This window comes from Sarcophilus harrisii, chromosome 1 (assembly GCF_902635505.1).
Source record: "Sarcophilus harrisii chromosome 1, mSarHar1.11, whole genome shotgun sequence".
Taxonomy (NCBI): domain Eukaryota; kingdom Metazoa; phylum Chordata; class Mammalia; order Dasyuromorphia; family Dasyuridae; genus Sarcophilus; species Sarcophilus harrisii.
The window spans coordinates 592,997,998-593,020,045 of NC_045426.1; the positions used below are offsets into that span (position 1 = coordinate 592,997,998).

Genomic DNA, 22,048 nt, shown 5'->3' on the forward strand with positions numbered 1-22,048 from the left:
AATTTCTGTCATACTGCTTTGCATTTTTCCCATCAATTTTTGCCAAATAACGAATTATTACTCCATATTCTTTATACTTGTCAAATACAAGGTTGACATATTTATTTGCTGCTGTAAATTGTATGTACACTCTGTTCTACTGATTTATCCTTCTATTTCTTAGATAGTTTTGATAATTACTATCTTATAAAATAATCCAAGATCTGCTACTACTAAACTTTCTTCCTCTTCATTTTTTTCACTAGTTCATTTGATAATCTTGGCTTTTTGTTTTTCCAAATGAATTTTATTATTTTTTCTAATTCAGTAAAATTTTTTTTATTAAATTATTGGGATAGTGTTGAATATATAAATTAGTTTAGGTAAAAATGGCATTTTTATTATATTGGCTCTAAATCATGAACATTTAATATTTCTCCAAATTATTACAATCTGATTTTATTTGTATAACAAGTTTTTTATAATTTTAAAATTTAGTTCCTGGATTTGTTTTGGCAGCTTTACTCCCAGGTATCTTATACTTTTTGAAGTAATTTTAAAGGTATCTCTAGTTATCTTTTCTTTAAGAGTTTTGTTTGTGATATATGGGAATACTGATGATTTATGTGGATTTATTTTATAACCTGATACTTTGCAAAAATCATTGTCAGTTGACTTTTTAGTTGAATCTTTAATATTTTCCAAGTATATTATCATATCATCTGCAAAAAGAGATAGCTTTGTTCCCTCATTCCCTACTCTGATTCTTTCTATTTTTTTTTTTTCTTTTCACTGTTCTTGCTAGGATATCCAATACAACATTGAATAATATTGGTGACAGTGGGTATGCTTGGTTCATGTCTTATCTTTGAAGCTTTTAGCTTAATCGTATTACAAATAATACTTGCTATTGTTGTAAAGTTGTTATTACAAATAAGAACTTGCTAATTGTCATTAGCAACAATATTTGTTACTAATAAAGAACATTAGATAAATGCTTTTGATCAATTTAAGGAAAAGTTCATTTATACCAATACTCTCAAGTGTTTTTTAAGAGAAATGAGTGTTGTATTTTGTCAAAAGCTTTTTCAGCATCCATTAATATCATAAAAAAACACTTTTATTATTGAGATAATCAATTATGTTAATAATTTTCCATATTTTAAGCTATTCCTGAATTATTGATGTAAATTTTATTTGGTCATAATGAATAATCTTTATAAAATATTGTTGTAATTTTTAAACTAATACTTTAAAGTTTTTCCGTCCATATTTATTAGTGAAATGGATCTATAATTTTCTTTCTCCATTTTTATTCTTTCTGGCTTAGGTATCAGTATTGTATTTGTTTCATGAAAGTATTTTGGCAAAATCATCTCTTTGCCTATTATTTCAAATGATTTATTTAGTATTAGAATTAGTTGATCTTTAAATTTTTGGTAGAACTCATTTGTAAATCTGCCTGGTCCTGGTGCCTTTTTTTTTTAGCAAGCTCATTTATGGTCTATTCAAGTTCTCTTTTCTAAAATAGATCTGTTTAGATATCCTATATCCTCTTCTGCTAATCTAGGCAATTAATATTTTTATAAATATTTTTTCACTTCATTTAGATTATTAATTTATTGACATATAATTAGGCAAAGCTCCTCATAATTTCTTTAATTTCATCTTTTAGTATCTTCATCCTTTTCATTTTTAATAGTGATTTGCTTTTCTTCTCTTTTAAAAATCATATTAACCAATGATTTAATTATTTTATTGTTTTTTCATAAAGCAATTTCTAATTTTATTTATTAATTCAATGTTTTACACTAAATTTTATTAATATAAACTTTAATTTTTTGTATCTCAAATTTAGTATTTAATTTGTGATTTTTAATTTATCTAGTTTTTTAAAATTGCATGTCCAATTCATTGGTCTGCTTTTTTTCTTTTTTTTTGATGAACACATTTAGAGATATAAATTTTCCTTTGATCACTGCTTTTGCTGTATCTCATAGGCTTTGCTATGTAAATCTTTACTATAATTGTGAAACTTAATGAAAGTGTTTGTATGATTTGTTTGTTAACCCATTCATTTTTAAATTAGATTAAAAATTAATTGGAGACTTAAAAACCTATGTCTCTATGGAAACTTATTAAATATAATTTCTATTGCATTGTGATTTGAAAAGAATATTTTAAGATTTCTGCTTTTCACTTTATTTTGTCTTAATACATGCTCAATCTTTGTAAAGGTACCATGAGCCACAGAGGAAAAGGTGTATTCTTTTCTATTTCCATTCAATTCTTTCCAGATACCTATCATATGTAGCTTATCTAAAATTCTATCTACTTCTTTGAGATCTTATTTATTTTTTGGTTAGCCTTATTTAATTATGAGAGGGGAAGATTGAAGAAAAGCTCTATATTATAGCACTACTATATATCTCCACTGTAATTCACTTAATTTTTCTTTTAAAATTTAGATGCAATAGTATTTGGTCATATAGGGTCAGTATAATATTGCTGGTATCTTTTACAAAGTGTAGTTAACCCTGTTTATACTTTATTGAGTTATGAAGGTTACCCTAAGCTCTCATATGCAGTGTCAGAGTAACCCAATCCATGGCAGGTCCTGCTGAAGTAGCTGCAAGTAAAGATCCATTGAGATGCCTGGGGTCTATTTGTCATCTGAATGCCATCTAAATTCAAAAATATTTATAACCATTTGATCTAAAGGTAATGAACTATTTAGTTAAACTTAAAAACTCAATAGTATGCTTTTCATATTGTAGATGCTCAATAATGGACTCGCTGTTAATAATTATTCTGTCACAGGACCCAAAGTACTTTCCCTTTTGCAGATTTCACATTTTTGGCAGTTTATGTATTTATGGTATTTTTAGTCCCAGAATATTATTGCTACTTCCATTGATTATTAATCTGATCAACTTGCCCAAGATAAGTGGATGTTTTGATAAGATAGAATGGCTTTTTTTTCATCTTTTTTTTATTGTTGTTGTTGCTGAGGCAATTGGGGTTAAGTGACTTGCCCAAGGTCACACAGCCAGGAAGTATTAAACATCTGAGACCAGATTTGAACTCAGGTCTTCCTGACTTCAGGGCTTGTACTCTACCCACTGAGCCACCTACCTGCCCCTAGAATGGCTTCTTTTGATGTCTTACAAATAACCCTAGAAAATTAGCCAGTCCACATAAAAAAACAAACAAACAAGCACAGCTTCTCTCACAAAGGCACAGGCAGGTATAAATTGAGAAATATGTGAAAGAAACATAATGTTGTAGATAAAATGCTCAATTTAGTATCAGGAAGCCTTGGGTGAGAATATTTTTCTGAGATTCTTATTTTCTCATGTGAACATGGAAATGATAATAAAACCTTTTGCAAAAAGTTTTGAAGATTAATGTAATCAAAAGGATTAAATCAATCAAAAGTAGGTAAAGCTGGCAGTCTTTTATTGGGGATAAAAGAGCTTCACAGAAGAATTCATTTTTGTTCATGTTCATGTTTTTATATGTGTCAAAGGAAAGTCTATGTGGTTTAGTAAGAGGAAGAAATAAGGAAGTAGAGCAGTTCAGTGATCCCTACTTTATAATAGGGCCACATTTGATGTCTCCCAAATAAGGCAAACCATCAAATTTCCTCTTATTGGGATCAGAACCAGCAACTTCAGAGTAGGGCTGGAAAGGGAAGAGATGCAAATTGGAATATGGAAGGTAGCCTTGGGTAATATAGTCTTCAGGACATGGCTGGAAGAGGGAGACCTCCACAGTTAGGGACTCCTTGGACTATTCTTTAGGGTAGCTCAAGGGTCTTAACCATTAAGGAGCCATGATAACTCTTAGTTAAAGTCTGGTCAATGCCAGATCAGAGATACGTTTTTTTTTTTTTTTTACAGGAAGGGAGGATCTTCTAAGCATGACTTCCTCTAATTAGTTTTCTGTTTCCCTGAAGTCACAAAAAGGGAAACAGCAAATATATTAGTGTCTAGATCTGGGGTTCCAGAGAAGGGGTAGCACACAACGGAGTACAAGTCATTCAGTCAACAAGCATTTATTAGGTATTTACTATGTGCCAGGAACTCTATTAAGTGCTTGGAATACAAAGAAAGGCAAAAACATGGTCCCTGCCTTCAAAAAGCTCACATTTTAATGGGAAAGACAGTATGCAAATATCTATGTACACAGAAGACATATACAGTAAAAAATAGAGTGTAATTTCAAAGGGAAGGCACAGGGGATGAGGGTGGAAGAGGCCTCCTTTGGAGGATGGGATTTGAGCAGAGCTGGGTTTTTGAGAAAAGCAGGGAAGCCAGGAGACAGTATTGCAGGTGGAAGGAAGAGAACAAAACTGCTTTGCAAACCTTAAAGTGCTATATAAATGTCAGCCATCATCATCATTCAAGCTGTTTGCAAATTTGCTTTAAAACAGGTTAAAATTTTTCTCTGTAAGTTGCTATTTTAGGGAGTTAAGCTCCCAAGAGGAAAACACCCTGAATTCAGCCTGTTTTCTGTCAACCTAAGCAGTTAAATCTCATATGCTATGCTGGATCTGTGTAGGACATTCTTTCTACCCTCCTAAGTGGATCAGGAGGAAAGACATTTTACTAAATTAAAACACTAACTTGCATTTTCAACATGCTTTTAATTTGTGATTACAAACATAATTTCCAATAAAACACTATATATAATAAGCAAAAAATAAGTTAATACATGGTAAACTTGAATACAACTTCATTAATTAACAATTAAGAACAAACAGTTTATTTAAGACTCTGGAACTACATTTAATATAAATTTTGTCCAACACTCATACCTTTTCATATCTAAGTAAAACACCAAAAGAGCTATCAAGACTTCTCCAAACCAATTACAAGAATGCATTTTTATTTTTGGTTACAATCCCCTGCTATGCCACAAGACCATTGAAATGCTGGGACAATCACACACTTTAAAACGGCACAAAGCAAAGCGAGGAGACACATGCCAGCCTTATGTAAGCTGCCTTGAAAGTGCAAACCTTTATTTTTCCTCTTCCTGAACCACTAGTATAAGAACTGGTACTTCAGACAACACCGCAGGATCATTAGCATGCTTTCCATACCACAGTTAAGGGACATAGACTTAAACCGCGTCAGGTCTCCATGCCTTTTGAAGATACCTCCGGTTTTAAACAGTGAATAGGCATTCAACTATATATAGTGCAAATCAAATACCAAGAAGCAAACGACAGGACAGAGACTGTCATTAGATAAGACACATTCTTGGACAGAGCATCACAAGAGATGCTACTCTTCTACCTGGCACAACACCACACAAAACAAACTGATACAAGATGATGGCAACCTCTGTTTAGGTTTGAATATGGAACGGGGTTCGGCGGAGAGAATGCAGGGCAACCAGACAACAGCCCCGGAGTAATGCTCCAATATTATAGACTGGATCAATACCACCTCTTTGAGTACTAAATGCCCACATGACCGTGGGGATGATAGGGGCTGCTACGGCCAAAAGATCTACCAGGAAATTGTTGCTCCAGTACTGCTTCACGATTCCTGCCTGAGAGAGATGAATGACATTGCCAAACCTTTCTTCAGGGGAGGCCGTGAAATCCAGTTCTCTCATGACTCGGTTTTCATGATTTCCAAATTCCATCTTGCTGTATGGTGTCTCCATAGGAGACAAAAGAATGGCAGAGTTCGGGTCGCTTGGTGTGAGATCAACCATTAAAGCAGATGTGACCTCCGGGAAACTTTCTATCAGGTCAGCCTCAGACTCATCGAGGGATGATGGGCTTGAGGGACGGGGGTCTTGCAACTTAAGCATATTCTGAATGAGCTGTTCTACATCAGGACTATATGGCACCACATCAGTCTGAATGGCCTGTTCTGTCACCTCACTGCCTTCCTCCTGACTGTCTGGGGCCATTTCAAATGCCTTTGTTTTAAGTGGAGAGGAAATGGATGTGGATTGTAAGAGGGATAAATCACCAGCCTCAGTAGTAGTGGCCATCATAACCTCTTCAAACAAATCGGTGCTATTCTCCATGCTTTCAATGGCCAGTAACTCATTCTCAGTTCCTTCCTCTACGGTTTGGTCTTCCAAAGCTTGTGCATCTGCCAATTTGCCATATGCAGTGCTGGGAGGTAAACTTTTCTCTGGGGAATCACAGAGATAATCTAGACATTGTTCATCCCGCAGAGATCCATTTTGGGCCATTTCCATACTCTGAAGTAAGGATTCCAGTTTCTTATTTTGGATGTTTATGTCTACAAAGTACTTCTGTATTCCCTTGTCTTTATCAGCCAGACTGCTCCTCATGGTCTCAATGACCTGCTTCAGTTGCTTAATTTCTTTTCTTGCCTCCTTTAAGGCCAGTTGAGCTTCCACCCGATGACACTCCTCTTCAATCCAGTCTTCTCGCATACGGGCCAATTGAGATTTGAGCTCTGCAATTTCTGTTTCCCTGTTTAAAATTTAAAACAACAAGATAAAATCAAATATCTGATGTCTGACTTTTTAGATATTAATTCTCTTAGTCTATTACCATCCCTTTATTCACATGATTAATACTTTTAGACTTCCTTTAAAAAAACTGCAATTCTCAATGAAAAATTACTAATGTACTTTAAAAAATGGTTATAAGATGTTAAGGCTGAGTTTGTAGAACCTTAAGAGAAACAAGAGTATTAGAAGTTATTTATCCCATCTTCTAAACTCTTTTCCATTTAAAGTATGGGAAAACTATTCTATTTCTCTATAACAAGTTGGTCTTAATAAGTAGGCCATGCATCTAAAATGAGATGTTTTTGAAAGGAAAAAATATATTATAGAAATACAAAGTTGAACAGGACTAAAAAAGGCAGTAAATCAAAATCTTCCCCAAAGCATGAATCCTTTCTTCAACATGCTTGTTAAATAGTCTTCCAATATCTCTAATTGAAGATCTCTAATGATAGAGAACTGATGATCTTCCTAGGCAGCACATTTCAGTTTTGAAAAGCTCTAGTTATATGTTTTTTTTCTTATATTAAATATAAATTAGTCCCTAATGTTTCTAAATCTATCCTCCATGGCCAAATCCCTTTGACACAAAGGAATGGAGGGTACAATTTGTTCTAGATTACAAAAATCTATGATTTAATCTGAATATGTTTTTCCTTCACCTATAGAGATTGAAAATCCTTCTATGCTGATTTAGAAATAGATTTAGAAAATCAAAACCTATATTCACCCCAGTATGCAAATCTCCACCAAAGTCCTGCTGTACTGATTCATCAGAGAGATTCTTGACAGTTTAATAAGTTAGAAAGCTTTGAGTACAGTCCCAATAATGAGATATGTCCATTGGATGAGAACCAACCTGGCCAAATTCAGAAAGGTTTAATACAATGTTGCTTGTCATGAGTTTTTGAGATACAGTAACTTCCAGGGATCTATACAAAAGAACTGTGATCAGTCCAGGCTGGGTAAGTGGAATGTCATACAATTGAAATTAAATTCTTGCAGAAATTAAATTATTAATTTCAGAGAAGCAGATAGGACAATTTTCCTTCTTAGAATCATAGGTCTAGAGCTGCAAGAGTTCTTAAAGGCCTTAGTTCTACTCTCTCATTTTATAGGTGAGGAAACAGAAGCTCAGGGATGTAAGGCCCAACATGATGAAGGCCATGTCAAATGGACTTGAACCAAGAGCCTCTGATTCTAGAACCAAATGCTTTTCCCAGAATTATGAAGAAAATTTTCTTATAACTAACCTAAACTCCTCATGCTTCAGTTTAAGTACATTTATTGTTACTCTGATAATACACAGCACTTGCTCTCAATCATCTTTGTTAAGTGTCTTGCTTATATATGAAAATGGTTTTTAAATGGTCCTGAGCCTTCTCTTTTCTGTGTTATTTGCTTCTCTTAAATTATTAATTTAATTTCTGTAAGAATTTAATTTCAATTGTATGACATTCTACTTACCCAGCCTGGACTGATCACAGTTCTTTTGTATAGATCCCTGGAAGCTGCTGTATCTCAAAAACTCATGACAAGCAACATTGTATTAAACTTCTCTGAATTTGGCCAGGTTGATTCTCATCCAATGAACATAACTTATTATTGGGACTGTACTCAAAGCTTTCTAACTTATTAAGCTGTCAAGAATCTCTCTGATGAATCAGTACAGCAGGACTTTGGTGGAGATTTGCATACTGGGATGAATATAGGTTATGATTTTCTAAACCTATTTCTAAATCAGCATAGAAGGATTTTCAATCTATCAGCGAAAAAGAAACTGAGGCTAGATATCCCAAATTCTTTCTTACAGATTTTACTTTAGGTCTTTAATTTAAATTTGCCATGAGATGTATATTTCTAGATAGCAGTATCTACTCCTCAACCCCTATGAATCATAGGATCATAGGACTGAAAGGGATCTCAAAGATTATCTAGTCTAACCACTTCACACTTTACAGATGAGGAAACTAAAAACCAGAGCAAATGATATCCCCAAACTCATACTGGAATAGGTTCCATAAAATGTAAGATTTCAACAAATCCATATACAGTTGTTTGGGAGCTAAAATAAAGCAACCTAGTAGAGAGCTTAGCCCAAGATGGAATATCCCTCAGATCATTAAAGTTATTCCAAACACAATGAAGGTATTTAGGCCTTCTATATAATGGGGAAAGAGCTAAGTTCTTCAAAGTTAAAAACTGTTGAATCCAGTTTAAATAATCAACTCTAAACTACCTCTCTGATACAGTTCTATTAAATCCTTTCCCATGTGCTTCAAGGAAAAAAATAACTCAAGTGGAAAAACTGGTCTGTCCAACATGTCAAAAGTCTTTTAAAAAAAAAACTCTCTTAGATAACATCTCTTGCTATTTTTCTTAATCAGAAGTTTGGTCAAGAATAATGAGCTCCTACCCATTAGAAGAGAAATCAGAGAAAGAAATTACTTGTCCAAATTATATATAAATTCTTAATGAAGAGTCCCCTAGAGATGGGAACAGGCCTTGAATTGGACCATAATGTGCTCAGCTGATTCCTTTGCTAGTACAGGGCTCTTTCCTGCAGTGTTCATTCACTTAAAAAATATATATTTTATGCTAACCTATTATATGAGGTTTGGCAATATTACTGAGTTGCACATCCCTAGAAAAAGTTAAGGATTTTTCCTAATAAACTTTGCTTTTAAAAGTGGAGTCATGCAAATTATGTAGTAACTTATTTTTGAAAGAAATGAAGAAATTAAAGCTAACTTTGATAACAGAAAAAATGGCTTTCTTCTAGTTTTATTTTTGTCATTTGCATTCTTTTTAAAGGAAAATTAATAACTTATTGAACACTTTGCAAAATAGTTGATGGTCCTACTATACCTCTCTTGCAGTCGGCTTTCAGATTCTTTCAATTTGGTTTTCAGGTGTCTCACTGTAACTTCTTTCTGCTGCAGGGGAGTCAAATATTGTTCTGGGTTTGGGGGTTTAACACCATGATTTTCACCACAAGACATATACCTCCCAGGCCGCCTGAAATAAACCAAGTAAAAAATGTTAGTTTTGTTCTATTTACTTCTCTGTAGGAAAAAAAATCTTTACACAAAAATGTGAACTTGAAAAAAAAAAAAAACAAATTTACTATGTTTCTCTCTTGCATTGTAATGATGGATGACTTCATTTGGAAAGGTGTTCTACAGTTTATGTATTTATAAGTCTTGGAGCAATAAATCTTTCTACTTCCTTGGGCAGTATCCACTAAATTAAGCTTTAAGGGGCAAAAATAAACTTTTCTAATACAAAGAAATTATCTCATCCAAAATAATGTACAATTGTTTCCATGCCAGCTTTATCAGTTGTGCTAAGTGACATGCCATTATAGTAAGAGAACAATAAGATATAGAAGAAAAGGGTATTACAGAGGAGAATGGAGAATGACCTAAGTGGTTGTGCAAAGTGTCACTGTCTAAAGATACTGATTGTAATGAAATAAATTCAAATTACTGTTCCTTGAGCTGGGTACATGCTGTAGTCAGAAGTGGTTTCTACAAGAAATTATTTTTTCCCCCTTCCACCATGTGAAAGTCCCTTTATTCTGAAGCAAAGAAATGCTATTTCCTTTTTACAATTGTTAGATTTTAAAAGAGAGGCATGGAGTGTCCTATGATGCATCTTTGCACTGAAAGCCAACAGTCCTCAACTCTGTTCCTATCCTTACCACTGAGTTGTGGAACAGTCGTGGGTGAATTCAGGGCCTACATCCCAGAACCAGCACAAAGCTGAATATTTTCTTTGTGAGCAGAATTTCCACTGATCAGAATGGGGAATCTCAAAGGGCAAGGGACATGTTGATTCTTGGATCCTATCCATTCTAATTCTGGGAAGCAAGTAGCTACCTTAATTTGATGGAAAGGAGTGGCATTCATGAGGATTACTGCAAATTTTCCTTGTCACAAATCCTTTCTCACTCCAATCTTTTTTCTATATATAACGGCCAAAATTTTTTTCCTTAAGTGTAGATCTGATTTTTATCAATCTTTTATTTAATTAACTCCAATGATTTTCTATTGTTTCTACAATAACATGTAAACTTTTCTATTTAGCTTTTTCATTATCTTCCTCTAACCTAACTTTCTAGTGTCTCTGTTTATTACTGCTCCTCCAAGACAATCTGTTCTTCATCCATGTCTTTCTCTTCTCTGTACTTTTGTATTGGTTGTCTGCCTGTGTATAACTAGAATGTGGGGAGCCGGGATTAATCTACAGCCACATAAGACCACATTCCTAACCTTGAATAGGAATCTCCTAATCACATCATACCAAAGACTTCCTGAATAGGAATCTCCTAATCATATCCAAGCACTGCCCTAACTTTGAATAGGCATCCCCTAATCACATCATAGAGCTTCCTACTACCAGAAACACCTGAGCAGCTCATCCTTGGGAGGGATACCAACCCTTTGTCTAGGACCCCCACCCTGTACTGTGTTTGTACAACCCTGCCTTCTTTTCTACTGCTATATATATATCTGTACTATTGCACCCATTAAAATGAGGCTTGATCAGATGGATTTGTCTTGCCTCCATTTTGCGCGAATTTGCCCTTATCTCTTTTCTTCCAGGGTCCACACACTCTGCCTTGCGGGCCGAGGCACTAGAATATCATTCCTAACCTTTGCCTTTACCTCAATTGACTATTGATTGATTTTTCCAATTTCCACCTTTACTTGTCCTCCCTTTTCATTATGTTCTTGTTGAACATTGCTACTCATGTGTTGGTTTTTATTGCTGACCCCAAACATATTTAATCATGGAAAAGGTATGAGTTGCAATTATGAAGCTATTGGGTAATATAAGGTATCTTTAAAAAAAAATAAGGAAGAAAAGAAAAAGTTCACTAAGTAGGATAAACCAGAAATTGTTGCTATTGTTGTTTGTCTTTCATTCTTGAAGAGGGCCATGACATCAGGGAAGTGATAATATGACATGCAAATGAGTTGGAGTTAAGTGATGGAGGGCTGTGCAAAGTCATCGACCTTACTTTCCCTTCCAGAACCATCTAGGTCCACTGACCAGATATAGATTAAGATGACTGGAGATGGCTCTAGAGGCAATGGGAAACTTTGGCCTTTTTAAGATAAGGTTTTCAAAAAGTCTCAGTTTGACTGCGGCTGCACCCATTTAGTAGTTAAGGCTAGATAGCAATTGAGGATAAGAATCTCCTCTTTCACCTAGTGAAAAAAAACTAAATAAAAAAAATTAATGTGGGAGGAATTAGAATAAAGATTAAAGAAGTCACCTCATGATCGGACTGCTATCACTTCCTTTATATGAGCCAGAGTTACTGCTACTGGGAGACGAAGGCCCATAATTTGGATGGACGTTAATAGGGCTCTGCTGATTCCTACACAACATAGACAGAAGATCTTTTTCACGTGAAGGTGGGCTGTTGCCAGACTTGTAAGATGAAGATCCATTGTTCCGTCCATGGGGACCACGGCTACAAAAAACAATAATGAAAAACGCCAAGTTATTTGGATGAAATTCTGTTGTTTAATTCTTCCATTAAGGTGATTACCACTAGGAAAATGTTTAGGGGATATTTATCTGTCAAGCCAAACTGGCCTTTTCAGGATGTCTTTGTCCATTCTTCTTTCTTGCTGAGGATTACTCTAAGGAACTGTGCCTCCTTGTGATCAGGGCTTTCAAAGGTTCAAATACCTGGGAAATGTAGTTACCCCTCTATACCTCTAATTTCTTGACAGTAAAATGAGAGGGGTGAAACTAGACAATCTTGAAGATCCCTCCTATCTATAAATCTGTGGATTGATGATCTATGATATAGTGATTTAACTTCTATTCCCTCCAAGAAACTATGAAATATACCCCCCTTCAGTCCAAGGACTCTAACAAAACGAAATGAAAAAGTTTCATTTGAAAAGTCTATTAATTTTGGAATTTTGTTCCAATTCAGTAATTCAGTAAAATGTTTAATTTTATGTTTGGGATGGCTCAGTTTAAAATTTGGAAAATTGATGAGATTCATTTATGTTTAGGGGTCATAATTTTGTTTAACTCCCTGCAAAAATCCTGAATCATCCATCTTTTTAACTTCCTGTTTATTTATAGACAAAGATTTAAGACAATTGTGTTTCTCTTATTTTTGTTTTTCTTTAAAATGTTCATCTTTTGTATCTCCCAAACTAAAATACAATGCTATCAAGGATATCCTCCACATTTATGTGGCTTATAGTCAGAATTCTCCTTGAATAAGGAAATTTGAAAACTGTCCAGATGATAAAGATTTATGCATAAAGTGGGATTTATTCCTGCACAAAATACTTAGGGCAGCTGCTTATATTTCTCCCCAAAGCTATCCCTTTTGCAGTAATCTTCCAATTCCGATGATAATCAGGGAGAGAGTCTTTATTAGCTGCTAATCTCTCTTTAACACCTGGTGGTTTCAGACTGCTCTCCTGGCCAAGGAAGACTGCTGAATCTGCTAATCTTTCTTTTTAAAATAGGACTGTGCCCCACCTTTACAAGTCTCCCCTAGAAGGGGGCTGGTACCAGGAGGCAGTTGATGTCATTATGGCTTTGTTGACAGCAAAGCTTTGGTTAAAATCACATAGTTCATTATTAACTTATATGACAAAGCTTATGTTGATGTATTCCTCTGTTGCTAGCATTTGATTAAATGAGTTCTAATGGTTCCAGAACATATCTGCATTGATCCAATGGATATAGTTTTTAGCACTCAACACTCAAAGAAGTTCTATTTTTTTTCCCCCTAACCTTCCAATGTGTTGATCTCAGAAGATAAAGCTTCTGTTATTCTTCTATTTCATACGGAGCAATTCTTGCTAACCACTGTGTCATTTTCATAATTTTGAAATAATAAGAATCTCTTCTGCAAAACATCTTTCAGATCACAGATTTGGAAGGCACCTTACAGGGAACCTCATTCAGTGGTTCCCAAACTATGGGCCACAGAGACCTCTGAATTTTTGAAAAGAGTTCTGTGAATCCATACACAAATCTAATATGAAACATGCTTTGGGTGAATTGGATAAACTTATCATACACTTATGTGTTTGTAGATTTTCTCAATCCAAACTTAAGATTCCATTGATGTGGGTAATCCAGTGTAGAAATTCCCTCTAACACTGTAGGTTTATGGTATCTTTATAATTTATAGTCTTATAGTAAAGGGAATGCAACTTCTAGGAAAAATGCACCGGTAATCATGAAACCCCCAGATATTAGGAGTGCTATTGTCAATGATCCTGAAGTCTCTTTGTTTAAGGAATATAGTTCTAAAAACTTTGATGACTGCCAGAAAACAATCTGTTGGTCAGTGATAACAGGGTTTCTGAGACAAACATAAAGACCACTCTTCACCTCTGGGCCATAAAATTAGCATATTAGTGACATGAGGAACCAGATCTCTTTGGCTTTTCCTGTAAATTAGTCTTTTTGTTCCTAGTTCTTTGCTAAATTCTTTTGGAATTTAGCCTGCTACAATTGGCCTTACAATTACAATAAACTTTGCCACTTGGAGTTGGAGATGGGTTTAAGCCTGCAAATTCTTTTGAGACATCTCACAAAATCAGTCTGTGACCTTAACATTTTGGGGTTATTTTTGAATCTCAAAAGTATCTCTAACTTATAGTCTTAGAGGATAGAAATAATGTGACTTTAAAAATTAAGTATAAACATTACTAAATTTATAAAGCTTTATTTTTGTGCCACTACCAATTTTCTCAATCAGTATATAGTAATAATGCAACTACTAAAATATATGTGGGGGTGGGGAGAAGGAGATGTGAGTTTGTTTTTTTTTTTTGTAAGAAAGGATTTCAAGAACTCAGAGTGCTTAGGAAGCATTAAAGTAGTTCAACTCTCATTTTATAGGGGAGAAAATTGAGATTCAAAGAGTCAAACTATTTGTCCATAGCTATCTAGATAAACTGGCAGATTTGAACTCAGCCCTTCTAACTGCATATACAGTATCATTGTTATTACATTATATAACACACTATTTATTATAGCACTGATTCTCCAAGATGGAATCATATGAACAAGGAAGTTACAGTAAATATAAAAGTAGAATGGAAACTTCAGTCTAACTTGCTTACTACTTTACAATCTCCTTTACCATCTTGGTCACAAATTTCCCTCTATTCATAATGTGGTTTCAGTGCAAATCCAGAAATAAATGTGTTAAAAAAAACCCCAAACAATAATATATTCAGCTAGTTAGCAATGCACAATAACACACATAAATGTAAACATCACCAAAAAGGAAAACAAAAAAACCTCTGTCTTGAATCAGTCTGAGCTTGCCCCGCCCTCTCATGAGAAGGGACACTTTATCTGTAACAGATGGCCTGATGGCATTTTTACAAACCAACTTTAAGAGTACAGTATTGGGAAGCGATCTTTATTAGTAGCTGAGAGGAAAAGGAAAGCACACGATAGCTTAGGTTATTATTCCTCTGCTTCAGTTATAATTTGTCATAAATAAATCCAGCTCTTTCCTAACACAAATATCCAGGCAAAATCATTTTAAATAAGGAAAGAAAGCTAATGATGACCATGACTCTGAGGTTTGGGCAACACAACTTTAAGCCAAATGGAAGATATAGACATGGTCCAGAGTTAAACAGGTAAATTAGGGGCTTATTATGAAAATAACAAATGCCAGCACTAAAGGATTTGCCACTGCAAGCTCCTTTAGTAAAGTTTAACTTGATTTCAGAGTTGGAAGGGAATAAATAAATACCTATTTCAGTTTATAGTTGCAAAAAACCCCACAAAACTATAGATAGAACACTAGACTTAGTTAGGAAGAGACCTGGGTTGTGTGTACTTTCTAAAATCCCACCTTAGATTGTGAAACCAAGGACAAGTCACTAAATCATACTAAGCTTCAGTTTCCTCATATTTTCATGAAATAAAGATAATAATATATCCTATGTTAGAAGGTTGTTAGAAGATCAAACAAGATAATAAATGTAAAACTCCTGGCTAACCTGAATGTTAGCTTCCACTATCATTATACTTTACAAATTGTCAAATAGCCTTTATTGGAAAATCTTCAATGAAATGGAATATATCACATATCTTCTGGCTCAGCTTTTTCCATTTCTGGACAGCTTGAATCTAAGATTTTCTTTATATCAAATCAAAAATTGTACTCTTTATAACTTCTCACTCCTGCTTTCTGAGGTCAAAACAAATGCAATCCTTCCTATCTCTCCAGCCTAATCTCTTCTATATGCGTTAGTCATGCATCTTGTCAGTCAGTCAACCAACATTATGTATTTACTATGTGCCAGGCATTGTTCTAAGTTCTGGGGATACAAAAAAGACATCATTAATTGCCTAATAGGCATTTCAAACTAGATATCCCAGAGACATCTCAATCTCAAAATGTTCAAAGCTGAACTTTTCTCTTTCCCCCTAAACTCAGTCTCCTTTCAAATTTCCCTATTTCTGCTGAAGTTTAATCTCTCAGGTTCATAACCTTAGCATTATTCTTGATACCCCACTTTCTCTCATCCCCACATATCTGATGGGCTACCAAGTCTTGCCATTTCTAACTCCATAACATTTCTTGCATCTCTTAAGACCCTTCTCTCCATTCATATAGTTATCACTTTAGTTCAGGCTTTCATCATCTCTTATGTATATTACTATAACAGCTTCCTAATTGGCCTCCCTTCACAGTTTTCTTACTGCTCTAGTACATCCTATATATTGCTGCTAAACTGGTTTTTCTTAAGTATAGATCTAACCATGTCACTTTGTTTATCAATCCATTCCAATGACTTTCTATGACTTCCAAAATAAAATGTAAAATATTCTTTTAGCTTTTAAAGCCATTTGCTACTTGTATATAACTCCTTTTCTACTTTGTGATCCATCCAAACTAATTTCATAAAATCGACTTATCATTTTTGTGCCTTTCATTCGCTATCCCATATTCCTAAACTATATACCTTCTTTATTTCTAACCCCTAAAATCCCTTTTTTTAAGCACTTGCTGTCTCCCTCATGAAGTTTTTTCTTATTCCCTCAACTGCTAGTGCCTGTACACTTCAAAACTTACCTTATATTTATGTTGTATGTACTTTTAAATGTACTTGTATTCCCAATTAGAATGTAAATTTCTTGTGAATATGAATTGTTTCATCTTTAGAAATGTACACCCAGTATCTAGCATAGTGCTAATACACACTTAATAAATGAGACGGGATTGACTGATTTCATACAGCTTTTCAAATCTTGGGGAAGCAAGTATCATGTTTCCATCAAAATTTTTCTTCTACAGATTGACCATTCCTAATTCCTTTAACTTATGCTCATGTAGTATGAACTTGAGTCTTCACTAGAGATTCTCCAGCTAATCCTTCCTAAAATATAAAATCCAACTCAATATTTCAGACATGATCTGATCAGGACATCTCATTTCTGAACTCTAGGACTCTCTCAATGTGGTCTGAAGTTGCATTAGCTTTTTTGGCTGCCATACCATCAATCAATCTACAAATCAATAAGTTTTTATTGTGTCTTTTTTGTGCCAGATGCTATGCTAAGACCTAGGGACATAAAAAGAAGCAAAAAATAATTTCTGCCTTCTAGCTCATATTGAATTTCAAACTCATTAAAATTCCCAAATCTTTTTTCAAAGAAGCTATTTTCTAGATATACTTTCTATCATGATTATGTACAAAAATTAAACTGACGTACAATTTGCTGGTATAGCTAGATGTCTCAATAAATAGAGTACTGGGCCTTGGGTGCCTTGGGTCCTAATTTACTCTCAGATATTTACTAGCTTTGTGATCCTGGGCAAGTTACTTAGACTCTATTTACCTTAATCCACCAGAGAAGGAAATAACAAGCCATTCCAGTATCTTTGCCAAGAAAACCCCAAGGACAGTATGGATCACAAAGAAGTGGACACAACTGAACCATAACAAGCAACTTGTTAGGAATACATCTTGTGTAAACCAAACCAAAAGTCTCCATGTTACAAGATCTATATCTCTTGTATTTTAACAATAACAAGAGCTGGCATTTATACAGCCTTTTAAGATTGACAAAATGCTTTACAAATATCATCTTTTTTTTTTCCTTTTTGCTGAGGCAATTGGGGTTAAGCGACTTGTCCAGGGTCACACAGCTAGAAAGTGTTAAGTGTCTGAGACCATATTCGAATTCAGGTCCTCCTGACTTCAGGGCTGGTGCTCTATTTACTGTGCCGCCTACCTGCCCCTGTTACCTATTTTTTTTAAAGTCTTCATAATTACCCTGGAAGTAAATGCTATTATTATTTTCATTTTACAGATGAAGAAACTGAGGCAAAGAGATTAAAATTATGACTCTAACTTCCTCATGGTCAAATAGTTAACAAGGGTGTAAAGCTTTCTAAACTGTAAGTTAATCCACTATATACCATCTAGCTGCTTTGACACAAATTTCAAGAATCATCACAACATGCTATTTGTACTGACTGATAGAAGAAATTAGGCAGTTTAAAAATGCTTTTTTTTTTTTTTACCACTTGTCTTCAAATTTAAATACACTAAAAACTTCTATATTCCTCCTACATGTGTTATAATAGCTCATGGTACCTTATTGATTTATATATGTATGGATATATATGTTTGTGTATATACATAACACATACACATATATGAGGACAGAGACAGGGGAGGAAAGCTTATTTTTCATACTTTACTCTTTACATACAATTATTTTCCCTGCTCTTATCATTTTTAACTCCTCATGTCACTAACTCATTCAATTCTTTTAATTTTCAGGAGAAAAACTAGAGCAAGACATATAGATTTGGGGCTCATTACACAGAGGTGACAATTGAATCTGTAGGAATTGATGAAGTCACCAAGAGACCAAGAGGGCCCCAGGCAGAGGTCAGACCTGATCTGACTTGTGGTTTGGGGTGGGACCCATAGTTTTATCTAGCAAAGGAAGCAGAAAAAAAGTGGACAGAAAGGTGGTAAAACAGAAGACAACTGGAAGGAAAAATGGAGGAGGAGGGAATGAATGCACAGAAAGAAGGGGTAGTTAATAGGGTCAAATCCTACAGCAAAGTTAAAAAAAAAAATGAGACCTAAGAAGGATCCACTCTTGTACGTTTGCTTATACAGTCCCTCATACCTGGAATGTACCCTTCCCCTCCTAACTCACAGGCCTTTCCTCCCTATGCCATTTTTATCACATTCTAATTTATATGTATCTCTAAGACAAATATACATACATATATATGTATATATCTACATATACATACAAATGAACATACATATAAAATTTATGTATATATTTAACGTACAAATATATGAATATACATTAAATATACATACACACACATATATCTTTGAAGCCTGAGAGTACATGGGTAGTATGCCTGGGGAAAATAGCTCTTTAGAGGTAGCTTCATGGCATGAGGGATAGAATATAGCACTTGGTAGTAGGCAAGATCCAAAATTTCAAACTTCTAGCACTAGTTGTGTGACCCTAGAAAAGTCATTTAATTTCTTTGTGCTCCAACTTGTACATATGCAAAATATAAGAGTTGGGCATAGTCTCTAAGGTCCCATCTGGACCTAAAGTATGATCTTATGATATATATGCCTGAAGAGATTTATCCACTGTAACTAACTCTTTCCCCTAACTTTAAAAAAATTCTTCTGCAGGCCAATGAAAGGCAGCAGCTCTTCAAATGAGAGATGAATTATCCATACTATTAGTACAGAAATCAGTCAATCAGTAAGTTAATTAGTCAGTCACTTAGTATTTACTAAGTGCCTACTATGCTTTAGGCTTTGTACTAAGTCCTGGGTATATAAAAGCAAAAACCAGTCCATGCTCTCAAGGGGTTCACTGTCTAATGACAGAGACAGCATGAAAATAACTATGTTCAAAAAAGATACATATGGGATAAATTGAGGGTAGTTTCAGGACATACTAAGATTAAAGGAGTCTGGGAAAGGCTTCTTACATAAAATGGGAGTAGTTGAGACTTTAAGGAAGCCAGGAAAATTAGGTGGAGATGAAGCCAGAGGGCATTCTAGGCCATTGGAAACAACTAGTCTAGATGCTTAGAGTTGAGAGAAGAGAATCAGAACAGAATTTAGCAGTTAAGACAATACTATGGCTACTTCATTTGACTAATTTGACCTTGACTTCAATTAAACTGACTAATTTAACTGAACCCAAAAGAAGTTTATTTGCAAAATTTAAAAAAGAAGAATGTTGTTCCTTAAAAAAAAAAAAAATAACAACAACAACAAAAAACACATAATAAAAGAAGAGAAGTAAATGATATTTACTAACTGATGGATATGTGTTAGTTTTTAGAATAGGTTAAAATATTATGGTCTAAGAATAAGCCTATATAAGTGACACACAGAAAAGTTTATATTCCTCTCCTGTGATCTCAGAGGCACTCTATTTCAAAAACAGAGGGTGTTTGGAGTAGTGAGATAATGTTCTCTTCTCCTGAAGGCAATAATCTTCTGTTACAGGTTTTGTCTGTTTCTGGCTTTGTTTCGAGCAACAATACTTTGTATTTGGGATCTCAACCCCCTTTAAAAAAAATTAACCAAATTTCATAATCACTATCAGAAAATAATAGGTATAATTTTCTTGCTGGTTATTGGAAACTGAGAAGTTCAATATTTTCTCTACCTCAAGTAGATATATTCGGATGATAGTCACAGAAACTCAAGTATGTAAGAAAAACCTTCAAGTTCTTCTATATGACAATACCCCTTGGAAAATGACATTCATGAGTAAAGTCATTACAATCAATCTGTTGCTTTGGTTTCCCCTACCCCTCTATCCCTCTAACTCCCACCCTTGACATTTATCCCTTTAGCATGGTGCTTTAGTCTCTACAGAAAAGATAGTCTACCTTTTTTGGACCCCTGAGTTAGCCAAAGATGATGTCTTGATGTTTTTAAGGCCTCATATCCAGAATCCAGAATATTAGAAATAATTCTTTCCTCACAGATTGTTTGATCTTAGACAAATCATTTGCTCTCTCACTATCCTGTACAACTCCTCAAGATTGTGAGTTATACAGAAAATGCCAATCTGTAGTGGTAATTTCTTTATTTTGAAGATTTCTGTTACCAATAAAATAGCAAGTCTAGTTCATTTTTTATTAATATTATTGTAATTATTATTATTATTAACTTTATTATTTCTATCATCATTATTACAAAGAGGACACTAAATCTCAAAAAAATTAAATTTAAGTTGCATATTTTTTTCACGGCACTATGATGCCTCTTCATACATTTCAAAAATCACTAGTGGATGGTATATGAGAATTACTGCATCACCTAGCTGCCTGAAACATGATTTCTGATTTGCCAGATCTCATCTGGTCTTTTCTGGATCTACATCTTTCTTGACTTTTTTGAAACCTTAAAAAGAACTAATCATCATCTTCTTCTGGATACTTTTATCTCTCTGAGATCTTCTTTATCCAGATCATGACCACTGACTTTGGATGTTCCTCAAGTCTCCAGACTAGACTGTCTTCTCCAATATATGATCTCACATAGTGTTCACTTTAATCATTAACTCAATGCAAATGATTCTCAGATCTATTCACCAAGTCCAAACCTCTTTCCTGACCTCCAGTTTCTCATCTCTAATTGCCTATTAGACATCTTAAATTCAGCATGTCAAAATTGAATTCCTTTTATCTTTCTTATACTATGGGAAGTATCATCATATTCCCTGTAACATAAGATCAAAACCTAGATATCATCTTATCTCATCCCTTCTCTAGTTATCCTCCATTAAGTTATGAAAATGATCTTCCTAAATCACAGGTCTAATCATACCCCATTATTCCTACTCAGTAAACTTCAGAAGTTCCTTATTAGCACTAGGATCAAAAGTAAAATTCTTGGCTCCTTCTTAGCTTTCTAGGTGTATTACACTGCTCTCCTCCATGTACCTGTAGTTCTAGCAACACTGGGCTCCTTGTTGTTTCTTAATCAAGATGTTCCATTTTCCACTGTGGGCACTGGGGGTGACTTATGCCTAGAATATTCTTCCTTCTTTCTCTGCTTCCCCGCTTTCCTTCAGGTTCTAGATTAAATTCTACCTTCTACTGGAAGCCTGTCCTAATCTTTCTTAATTCTAGTGCTTTGCCTCTGTTGAATATTTCCTTTTCATCTTTAATTAGCTTGTTTGTATATTGTTGTTCATATGTTGTCTCCCCCATTAAATTATAAGCTCTTCCAGGACAGGAACTGTCTTTTCCTTTCTTTGTATCCCCAGTGCTTGGGATAGTACATGGAACATAGTAGGTGCTTAATAAATGCTTATTTTATTGCACACAACACTCCCTTTATAGATTCCCCATAAAAAGATGGGTTATCCCTCATGCCTGGAATGCTCTATCTCCTTGATTCTACCTTTTGACTTCCCTAGCTTCCTTCAAGTCTCAATTAACATCTTCAATCTTCTGCAATAAGACTTCAATGCTAGTGTCTTTCCTCTGAAATTACCTTCAATTTATTTCTAA

General features: G+C 34.5%; 1 protein-coding gene across 4 annotated transcripts in view; it reads right to left on the reverse strand.

Moving 5' to 3' along the window:
• Nucleotides 1-4,607: 4,607 nt before the first annotated feature.
• The window catches only part of SYBU (syntabulin), a 93,567-nt gene continuing 76,126 nt past the window's right edge, over nucleotides 4,608-22,048 (reverse strand). For all 4 annotated transcript variants that reach the window (XM_023496456.2, XM_012541773.3, XM_031947128.1 and 1 more), the window contains 3 exons: nucleotides 11,771-11,971; nucleotides 9,355-9,504; nucleotides 4,608-6,448 (listed from right to left, as the gene is read on the reverse strand). In XM_023496456.2, coding sequence (XP_023352224.1) covers nucleotides 5,335-6,448; nucleotides 9,355-9,504; nucleotides 11,771-11,971 — 1,465 coding nt within the window. In that variant the 3' untranslated portion in view covers nucleotides 4,608-5,334. The remainder of the gene's footprint in view (nucleotides 6,449-9,354; nucleotides 9,505-11,770; nucleotides 11,972-22,048) is intronic.